Genomic DNA, 10947 nt, shown 5'->3' with positions numbered 1-10947 from the left:
TGACTTCTTTGAGCACCGTTTCCCCAGATGGTCTCGTCCTAAGGGATCTCGTGTCCAGACAGCTCCTTACCACTTCCCTTTGATAAAAACAGTCTGTGTTTGATTCCATCCGGACTCTCCAAGACTCTGAGAGTGCTGAGCTCTTTCTCGTGGGTCAGAGGGCTCCAGAAGTTCCGGCTCTGTTCTCAAATCTTGCTTCCTTGGTTCAGCTGCATCAGGAGACCCTGGGGCCAGTGCCCATAGCTGTGTAGACCCGCCTGCGCCGGTGTGCTCTGGCTCGTCCTTGACGTCTGCAGCCCAGTTACTCATGGCGCGCGACCATTTTCAGGGTCAGGCACCTAACTAGTTCCGGTGCGTGGCAAGGGAGTAATTAAAAAAGAAACTCATGGAAAAAATACCCAAACAGATTTTAAATACAGTAAGTAACTTCATATTTTAAAATAGGTCCAAAGAAATTTTCTTGTTTCTTATTTAAAATAATTGAAGAATGTTTACATTTTCCTTTTCGTGCTTTGTTTTCCTTTCCTTTTCGTGGTTTCCTCCGTGGTTTCTTGGTTCTCAGTCCCCTGGGTTGCTTTAGGATTCCTCCGTCGGGGATAGACCGCATCCGAACTCAGCAGAGGCTCCGAGCCCCCGAGTCCCGGGTGGCAGGCCGGCCGGCCGGGTGCACGGTGCTGGCGGGGGCTTCCTCCAAGGCAAGCTGTCGCAGGAAGCAGTGAAGCCTGTGGCGTCCGGCTGGAGAGAGCCCGGCTGTTGCGCCTTGTACCACAACAAGCTGTCGTGGGTATTTCGGGCCAGGCCTTGGCAGGCATGAGAAATGCAGAGCCGCAGGAGAGGGGACATCCCGGCCTGGTGGGCATCGGACCCCAGCACTCCTGCCCGTGCACTGGGCTGCACACTCGTCACGGGAGCTGTCGGGGCATGGACACAGACCGTGCCCAGACCCGACGTCCCAGGACCCCACGCCTGCTCCCCTCGCCAGATTGCAGGCTGACCTTTCCTCGTCCTGCCCCAGCTTCCTTCCCGCAGCTCCTCTCTGTCCCGGACCTTCCCTTGCTCCCTGAGTGCGGCTGGCCTGGAGGCCGGCCCCCCACCATGCCGTGTCTCCGTGCCCCCCTCCCTCCCAGACCCAGCTCCCAAGCCGAGAGTTCTCTGCTTTGCTGAAGAATCTGCGCCTTGTGTGGGGGAAGCCTTTGCCAGAAGCTTCTCTCCTGGTCCCAGCCCCAAGGCCATGACCACCTCCATGAGTTTGCAAGCGACAGAAACATACGGCCTCCAAGTCTGAAGCACTATCTGGTCTTTGATCCAAAGGATTCAAAATAAAATACATAATCAAGTTTAAAATGTATAAAATTTGAATATATTTCTGTCAAAAATGCAAATTTTGCTAAACAACAAACCAAAACATTGTAATTTTTTCATGTTTTCAGAAAATGTCTTCACAATTATCTATTAAAAGTAAGTTACATAATATGTTACCATCAATATCAAATTTTAAAGACAAAAGTATTTAAAGAACGCTGGATTTTTAATTTAGTACTTTGAGAATTTAGTTAAATGCTATGAATAATTTTATGAAGAATGAAACTCGTGGCGATTCTGGTCACCCCGAGCGGTCTGGGCTTCAGCGCACCGTGGGGAGAGGGACTGCTTCGCGGGGGAGAGCGCCCCTCTCTCAGGAGGGTGCCCTCTGCTTCGGCTGGGACCTGCGCGAGCATGTGCGCCTTTGGAGGAATGCGTAGGCAGACGGGTGCTGGGCGTTCCTGGAAAGGGGCTTGGCTCTGCAAGAGAGAGGACCTGGGCAACTGCACTGTCTTTCCTCTCACCCAGTGCTCTCCCACGGACGTCCTCCCCGCCGGATCCTCCTGGGACGGTCCCTGATCTGCTGGCGCTCGGATGCCGTTGTCTTTTGTTCCAAGGACACAGAGCCCTGATCTGGGATAGTGTCCCCCTGGGGCCTGATCCGTCTGTGACGGACAGGAGGAGGTTGGGGCTGTGGGTTGTGCTGTGTCAGCCCTAAATGCTGGGTCCCGGGCACAGTCCCCTGGGTGCAGGGGATGCCATGAAGGCTCAGTGTCTGCCCGCCCGGGGTGCTGAGCCTGCGGTGGGGCCAAGCTGTTCCCCAGAGGAGGAGACAGCAGCATGTGGGCCGTCTGGTGGGCACAGCAGGGAGGAAGAGTGGCCCCTGACCCGGGGCTCCTCTGGGCACCCACATGCTTTGCGGGCACTTCTGTGGGTCCCTGTGGCGGCTGGTCGCCGAGCCTCTGCGCTGGGCGCTGTGGTAGCCCCGGGCTTTCTGCAGCTGTGTTTTGTACACTGTGCTCCTTCCCTGGTGGCTTCCCTCATTGCCGTGCGAGCTCTGTCTGTTTTCAAGGTGACAGAAGCCTTTCTAAGGCGAGACTTGGTGTGTTTCTGTGGGGATTCCTGTTCCCCTGGAAGGAGTCCCGGCATGTCTTTCACGCCTTCCCGTGGTGTTGTGTCCGGGAGTGCACGGAAGGGTTAACTGTCACACGTCACTGCTGGGTGGTGTGCTCCGAAGGCATTGTGGTGTCCGCGAAGCCCTAATTCTGCAGTTTGAGCAATGAGCCTGGGACGGAGGAGGGGCTGCTTCCCCGAGCCGGTGGGGGGCCCGCCGCCGGTGCTGCCGCTTGGCGGGCCTGGTGGCCGGGGGCAGGGACAAGGCTGGGGCCGGCCCGGGCTGGTTTCGCTTGTCTGTATGGCCTCGCTCATTGCCGGGACTTGGACCACGGGGACCTTCTTCAGCATCGCGGGGCGTCGCTGTAAACGGAGGCGGAAGAAGCGCTCTGAGAGGAAAGGTAACTCGTTTCGCTTTCATTCTAGAATGGGGAGTGCAGGACCTCGCACGCGATAGGGAGACGCTTTCTGGGGGGGACGGCTTCATAGGGAGCTCGTCTCCTTGGTGCCAGCTCCTTCCCAGCAGCCCTTCTGAAGTGCCTCTGCTTTCTGTGCTGGCTTTTATAGAATTTGGGGCTAGTTTAAATGCGAAGGTTTTAAAAGACCCAGATAGAAGTCATTTTAGCTCCAGCGTTTGGAGTATATTTTAAGGAGGATAATTATGAAGCCTTAGACGTCTGTGGCTTTGGGTATTAAAGATCTTTCCTCCTGAGACAGATGCCTTGTGATGCCTTCTGCTTTGCTGCCATTCTTCATTCATAACTTTCCTAACCTTAAAACTACTCTTCAAGCTGTGGAAATAAGGCTCTGGCAGCCGTTGTTAAAACTGCTTTTGACAACACGGAGAACAACTTCCTTGCATTCGACACCGGGTAATTTTGGCCTCCAGTTCAACTTGATGTTTTAAGACATTGAAAATCTCTGTATTTTTCTTGACACCAGACTTAAACGTTGTCCGTGGCTGTAAAGATCACACCGCACCGGCGTGGGGCGCGTCGTTGCGATGAAGGGTGTTGAGAGGGTGCCGTCCTCGTGTGCTCCGAGTTACCTGACACAGTGTGTCTTCGGGCTAAAGAGGCTTCTGGCGAGGGAATCGCCTGCTGTCCTGGGAGCCTCTCTCTCTGGCCGTCTCCTTCCTGCCACCCATGGGTAGGGCCAGGACCCAGCTGTCGCTGCCCCAGCACCATGGGGCTGTTTTGTGGCAGAGACCGTCGGCCCTTCAGGGAGTGAGGTGAGCCAGTTTTCAGTGGGGCCTCCCCGAGAAGAGAAGAAGAAAGCGACTTCGGAGCTGCGATCTGAGATGACGGCATCCTGCTGAGTCTACGGAGATGCGTCCCGCAGAGCTCTGTGTCTGGGCGCGAGGGCACTGCGATCTGCCGACTTCAGGGCTGCTGTGCCTCCGTGTGCATCCGGGACACACGGCGCCGTCCCTGGGGGACGCGTGTCTTCAGTGCGGCTGTCACAGACCCTTGCCTCAGGCTTCGGTGTTGCTCTTTGTTCCCGAGTTAAGCATCAGAAGCCGAATGTCCTTAACGCGAGCCATGGAGAAGGAGGACAAAGAAAAAAGCAGAAACTGCAAGAACTTTTGATCAAATGCCCCAAATTTAGGCTGGCCGCTGTTTTTTCCGTGGCCCTTCATCGTTAAACATTTAGTTTGGGGAAAATATTGAAAACTACAGGAATAATGGTTTGGGGGGGGAACTTGCTGTAATTCAAACGGTTTGTTAAAATGTTTCCTTCATGCATTCTGGAACCACCTTCTTCAGTAGAAAAATCACCCCCAACTAGGCTGCGCCTTCAGGCCGGCGTCCTGGGAGACCGAGCGCGCCACAGGGTACGGCACTGCAGCCGCTGGATCGAGCGAGTCGCGTTCGCCGGGCGATTCCGCGTGCGTAAATCCGCTGTGACTGGCGCTGAGCGGCGCGTCATGTGGTGGCAGCCCTTCTGCCGTTCAGAACGGTCAGTCTCGGCGTCCGGGCGGCCATCAGGCGCGTGTTGGACTCGGGTTCAGCGCAGGTCATGATCTGCGGGACCTGAGCTCGAGCCCCATGTCCGGCTTCGTGCCTGGCGGGCAGTCTAAATCTGCTGGAGACTCTCCCTCTCCCTCTGCCCTTTCTCCTGCTCCCATGTGCTCGCTCTCGTTCTCTCAAAATAAATGAGTAAATCTTGGAAAAATAAAAATAAAAATCAGTATTTTTAAGCTTGGCCATTCCATTTATACCAGATGAACCAAGTTTTACAAGATGTACAGCATCGTCTCAGTACTGCGTGATTTTAAGGTGCTCCAAATCCTGTGTGTTGAATTTTTCCTAAGACTGGTATAAGGTGAGCTTTTTCAATATTTTTTTTTTTTAGAGAGGCAGGGGGAGGGGCAGAGGGAGGGGCAGAGAGAAAATCTCAAGCAGGCTCCAGGCCCAGCTTTTTCAAATGGAATTATTTTTTTTGAGAACAGCAGCAGCGGGTTACTATTGGCTTCAGGAATGCTAAGATTCAGGGATTTTTTGGCTTCTCACTGACCCATGTAGTTACTACCTCCTCTAGGGCAGGGTGTTGGCTGTGGGTTGGGTGAGGCTCAGATGGGTTAGATGAGTCGTCAGGAGGTTACGGCTGGAAGGGAACCATGTGCAGCTTAAGTGCTGACCGGGCCCTCCGTAAAGCAGGCGCTGCTGGGACAGGTCGGCCCTGCATACCACCCTCCCGGGGCCCTGGCCAGCCCCGGTGACGGCATCTGCTGCCTTCTTTCCAGGGCTGGTACAGCTGCTGAGTAAAGACATGTTAGGGGTGGGTGGGTCGGGGGGAAGACCCAGAGCCCCTTGCCCCCCATCATGTGAGAACGAGCTCTGTGTTCCAGATCAAAGGCTTTCTCAGGGAGCATTTTGTCGCAGGTGTGAGAGCACCCTACCTGGGCGCAGGCATGCTGCATGCCATCTGACGACCACTGTCACACGGGCAGCAGCTCTGCACCGCACCAGTCTGAGACTGGGCTCTCCCACATTCCCAGGGTGGAAGAGGAAGCAGGGTTTGGGCACCTTGTGTAGACGCGGAGACCCAGACCCGTAGAGGTGTGCGTCCTGAGCACTGCTGGAGAGCAGGGCCTGGAAGCCTCCCTGCCCTCTGTCCTTCACAGAGCGAGGAGATGCCGCTGGCGGTACGCTGATGCAGGCGGGACCTGAGAGAGCAAGCCAGGCTTCTTCCCTCGTGGCAGCCCTGGCTTCACCTTGCTGAGAACGTGCCTCTTCGTAAGGTGCAAAGCACTTGACAGCTTGAGATATAGGCCGGGATGGCATTTGTTCATCCATCTGTCTGTCCACCCATCCATCAACCCATCTACTTACCATCTACCCATCTACCCATTCACCATTTGTCTACCCCTCTGTCAGCCATCCGTCTGCCCGTCTGGTGGTCCACCCACCCATCCTCCAGTCTACTCATATGCTCATCCGTTCATCCATCTGTCCATCTGTCCATCTACCATCCATCCATCTGCCCATTTACTCATCTGTTATCCACCCATCCTCCCCCATCTGTTCATCCGTCTACCTGTCCGTCCATCTCTCGGTTTATCCATCTGTCTACACATCTGTTCACTTATCCATCCATTCATCACTGACCCATCCATCGTCTGTCCATTCATTCATCCGTCCGCCCTCCATCATCCATCCGTCTACTCACCCGTCCGTCCCCCTGTCTGTCCATCATCCATCTTCCCACATCAGCCGTCCATCGACCCATCCGTTCATCCACCTGCTCATCCACGCATCTCCTCACTCATCCCCTCATCTCTCCGTGCATCCATCCGTGTGTCCATCCAACCTTCCTTCCTTCTCTCTCCATATCTACCCACCCACCCACCCATCCGTCCGTCCGTCTGTCTGTCCATCCATCCAGTGGATGCTGGCACTGGGGATTTCGGCACGCACAGGACAGGTGTCGGTGCTAGGACGGCAGTGGCAGAAGGACAGCCCAGTGTTAAGGCTTGGGATCTGCTCTGGAATGGGCCATGGTGGACGACGAGGGTGTATGTGTGATGCGTGGCTGCTCTGCTGTGTATCAGGGAGGAAGGGACGGACCTTCCAGTCTCCAGCCAGAGTGGAAGTCCCCATGTCTGCCAGGAGAAGGACACATGGCAGGACCTTGCTGAGCTCTGCCCCCCACCAGTGAGCAGCAGTGACAGATCGAAGGCCTAGGTTTCCTTGAACCTGTTGTGCCCGACGTCTGGGTGTATCTCATGGCATTCACCCTGAGGGGCTTCCCAGCACACGAGGGGGCCCCACTCGCTTGAAGGGGCTGCTTCGGCTAGCGGAGACATTCGGAGATAGAGTCGCACTGGGCTGGCGGTAGACATTGTAAAGCAAAACCCAGGGTGAGATATGTGAGGTTGTTCTCAAAATACCATGGGAAATGGATCGGATCTCGACAGTGCTCCTCCCTCACGTTGTTATTACTGTTCATGCTGACGATACAGTCTGCCTTCTTGTCTGCTTTTCCTCTGATTCCAGAAAATGAAGTATATTTTTCAAATAATCAGGGTTTTAGTTAGGCTGTGGTGACAGAGCAGACAGACAGGATTCCAAGTGCAGTGTTACTGTGTGTCCGTTTTGAAGGACGAAGAATGGTTGTAAAAACAGTGCTTTGTGAGGGTTTCTCTTCCCTCCTCTTGGTTCTGAGTCGGTGATGTTACTTTGTGCTTCTGGAATCTGGCTTCAGCAAGGTGTGTGCCCTCCTTGAGGTTGCTGTCACCGTGTTGAGGAGCAGGAGAGACAGCCAAGGGCGGGGGAGGGCACGGAGGTCTGTGTGCGTGAGCGTGCACACACACGCGTGCGGGTGAGGGGTGTGGCTGGAGGGCACTGACCGTGGGACGGGCCAGCCCAGTGCTCAGACACAGCTGGCCCTGGTGGGCACTCAAGGACTCAGGCCTCTTTCCTTCTTTGACAGAAGGTTCCGGAGTCACCCTGGGGGGTCACCGCCACCCCGGTCCCGCAGAGAAAGATGGGCAAGAATTCGGGGAAGCACACAGGAGGCCACGTGGCCAGGCCTGGAAGCATGGCCACAGCATGGAGAGTGTGGTGGCTGCCCAGGGCGATACACCCGTGTCTTTGCCTGCTACTTCACACGGCCCACCCGGGGTGGGTAGCCTGGGACCACTGCTGGGGAAGTCTCGCCTGGCCAGGCTTATGCCCTCTGGCCCAGCGTGTTCTGAGGGGGTCATCATCCCCCAGCCGCCGGCTCCGTCCCGGGGTTCTTGCTTATCCTCTAGGGCCCCACCTGATGTGGGCGAGGGCACTGTGAGAGCCGGCGACCATCTGAACGGTTTGCTGGGGGCCTCACCAGCCACAGAATCTAATCTTGGGCAAACTCGTTTCTGTGTATTTGCTAGGAGTAGAATAGGCGTGTTTGGACTCGTGTGGGTAATGGTGATATTGAATGGAATAAGTGCCACAGACTTACGGCGTTGTTCAGGGTTTAGAATCCTTTGGTCCCTGTACTAGTGACATCATTTTACGGAGGGTCCTGGTGAGCTGGGCGGCCTGCCCAAGGTCGCCGAGCAGCCCTCCCCCGCTGTGTCCCCAGGTAGCCAGAGTGGCCGCTCCTTCCCCGGTGGTCCCACAGCCCGTTGGCTTGTCCTCTCCTGAGCAGGTCCCGTTCTGCCCGTAGTTCAGCTCTGCACTGTCCCTCTGAGCTCTGACATGATGCTGAAGTCCACCGGGCGTCCGCTCTCTGCCAAACGCCGGCCGGAAGGGCGCGTGTCTGTCGGCGGCGGCAGCGGGTACGGCTGCAGAGACGGAGCCCGCTGGCTTCGGATGGGGGTCTGCCGCGTCCCGGCCCACTTTCAGAGTCTGTGGAGTAAGGCGTGCGCCGTGCGTGTGTGTGCATGTGTGCACGCCCGTGTGCAGAAGGTCGGCCTAGAATAAAAACTCTGCTTTTCTCATTACAGAAGCAGTGTTTGTGGTAGGAATTAGGAAGTACAGACGCGAAGTGAACTTTATAAAAAAGCAAAGGCAGGAATTTTTGTAACTAAATCTTTGACTATAAGGGCAAGTCTTAATAGTTTCCTGCAGTCGTTAGAACTGGGCTCAGAGTGCGAAGGCTTGTGGTGGTTGAGCCTTTGTGTTGGGTCGTTATGGTGGGAGCCCAGGGACGCCGACTGTGCCTTGGGCCCTCCCAGCGGCCCCTGGGAGGTCAGCGCCCTCTCGCAGAACCCTCCCGACTCCAGTGCTCGAAGCATTTCTTACGGCCCCCGGCTCGCTCCCACCCAGTCCCTGCTGAATCCTGGGAGGGTTCTGCTCTCTGGACGCCAACATGGAGAAGGCCGGTGCCTCCTGCAGCAGGCACGGCCTCGGCCTTCGTGGGGGCCACCTCTTTCCGGTCACTGTATGGGGACCGCTTCCCTGTAGCTCAGCCAGCCTGTGCCTTTCATGCTCCCTGACCGGTTGGCAGCGGACGTCTTCCTGTGCTCACGACGAACGAGGCAGAACTGGAAAGCTTATGAGAGCCCATCCACATTTGTCCTTTTGTAAGTTCTGTTCTGTTCGTGTACCTTTTCTTAAATTAGGTGTTCGTCCTCGTGGTACTGACTGTAGTAGGCTACTGAGAGACAGCCCGGGGAGATGCGCGACTTACTTTCAGGCAGGCTGGCACAGGGAGGTCACTGAGGCTTCAGGTCAGCTCATCGAGAAGGTGTTGCCTTCTGGCCTGGTGGCTCCGAGTGCCTGGGTGTGCGGGGAGATACACGGCCACGTGTCCAGGGGACTCGGCAAGAGCGGATGGAGAGGTCAGCTTTTCCTGGAGGCACCAGCCCGCTGGCGCTGGCCGCCACACGCCCACCTGCTGGCCAAGGGGCCGGGGCTGGAGAGCACAGGGGCTCGGCTGTTGGAGCCCCTAGCAAGTTGCCCTGGTGTTCTGTGTTTGCGGGCACCGCAGTGTACCCACTCGCTTCCTCCGACGTGGTGGTGGCACCGGGCGGTGTGGGCTTGCTGACCGTGGCCGCTTGCTGACCCAGCTGCTCTGCTCTGTGCGGCTTCCCCAGCGCTCAGCCTAGGGGACTGGTTACCTGGAAGGGGGAGAGTTTAGAGTTCACGTGTCTAGAACCCTGGTTGGCTGGTTCCCCAGAGATCGCCAATAATGGAGGTTTCTCCCGTCTGCCGTGGGACTTGTAGCGCAGACAGAATCATCCCTGCGTTTGTCTGCTGTTGTCGCAGTATCTGGTGTTTTGGTGACTGACTATCTCCTGTGGTGTGGAGTCACCAGCAGCAGCCTCGGGCACTGGCACGGGGACAAGCAGGAGGGTGAGGGCCTGGCCGTGCCGCCGTGTCCGGATGCCGCCAGTGGTGATCACGGGGCTTGCCGCACGCAGGCCGTGGGCTGTGAGTGTCACAGCAGACCCTTGCCTGAGGCCGCAGAGCTGGAACTTGAAACAGGCACAGGGGGCCGGTCACCCCAGCAAGTGGCGTCTTGCAGGCAACGAACAAGTGGGTTCTGGGGAGCTTGGCCTCCCGCGAGGCCTTGACAGCCCATCTAAGAGCAAAGTTGTGGCTGCCAGGAAGACATTTCTGCCTCGTGAACTGTCCTCTCACAACCACGGTGACCAAGCTACAGCTGCTCTGCTCACAGCTGCTTCGGATTTAAGGACTCAAGGGGCAAGGGAGTGTGTTTTAGCTTAGACGCGTTTCACAGACAGCTGCTCAGACAGCCACAGGCAGCCGTCAAGATGTGGTCAGGGAGCTGGGGACACTGCAGGGGACGCCCGTCCTCCACAGCAAGCAGCGCTTGGCTGAGCGCCGCCCGACGGAGGGTCGCAAGCAGGGACCGTCGGCTCTGAGGCCTGGTGGGAGGGACGGGGGTCTGCCCAGAGAGGAGCGCTCGGGGAGGTGTGGCCTCATTGCGGTTGGACAGCCAGAGCCCTGGCTGGGGCTTCCGAGGCCCGTGGCGCCCTTAGCTCCAGCTGTCACGAGTCTAGGGGTATGCCACTGTGGAGCGGAAGAGCTCATCTGGGAGGAGAAGTCAGTGTGTAGGGGCACTCTCTTGGCCATGTCAGGAAAGCCCGAGATAGTGGGTACTTATTGGTGAGTGGAAGCCAGTAAGCAGAATCGTGTTGGAAATTGGGGCTCTGATCTTGGCCATGGCTGTGTGCGCGCTCACTGTCTGCTTTGTGTCCGCTGCCTTGTTGCTGGCCTGGTTTCTGCTCAGGGCACCCGGGCAGGGGAGCTCCTCGGGCAGCCGTCTCCCGATGCCACCACGCTGAATCGGGCCCGGCTCAGCGGCTCGGGCTTTGTGTGCTCTAATGAGGTCTGGATTGTTAACAGTAGCTCTTCTGTCTTTGCACGAGTTGACATCTAGTTGGCACGTTTCAGTAAAAATTATAAATTGGGAAAAATGGATAAAATCCTGCATCTTTCCTTCTGGCACAGATCACCACATGCCCTCATTAGAGCAGCAGGCTCTGAAGGGAATGGAAGCTGGGATCAACCAGCACACTGTGCTCCTGTCCCACGGTCCGGTGGGGGGGGGGGGGGTCCTGGCTGTGTGTGGTTC

The 10947-nt window shown here is 56.8% G+C and overlaps 1 protein-coding gene across 4 annotated transcripts in view; it reads left to right on the top strand.

The window, feature by feature from the left end:
• Window positions 1-2596: 2596 nt before the first annotated feature.
• Window positions 2597-10947, top strand: part of ADARB1 (adenosine deaminase RNA specific B1) — a 58864-nt gene continuing 50513 nt past the window's right edge. The window contains exon 1 of one of the 4 annotated variants that reach the window (XM_047718231.1): window positions 2597-2816. In XM_047718231.1, the coding sequence (XP_047574187.1) occupies window positions 2717-2816 (100 nt within the window). In that variant the 5' untranslated portion in view covers window positions 2597-2716. The remainder of the gene's footprint in view (window positions 2817-10947) is intronic. The other 3 variants (XM_047718250.1, XM_047718242.1, XM_047718223.1) reach the window with 3 other exon arrangements.

Source organism: Lutra lutra, chromosome 1, assembly GCF_902655055.1.
Source record: "Lutra lutra chromosome 1, mLutLut1.2, whole genome shotgun sequence".
Taxonomy (NCBI): Eukaryota; Metazoa; Chordata; class Mammalia; order Carnivora; family Mustelidae; genus Lutra; species Lutra lutra.
Note: the sequence above shows the minus strand (reverse complement) of the source record. Positions and strands in the feature narration are given on the sequence as shown.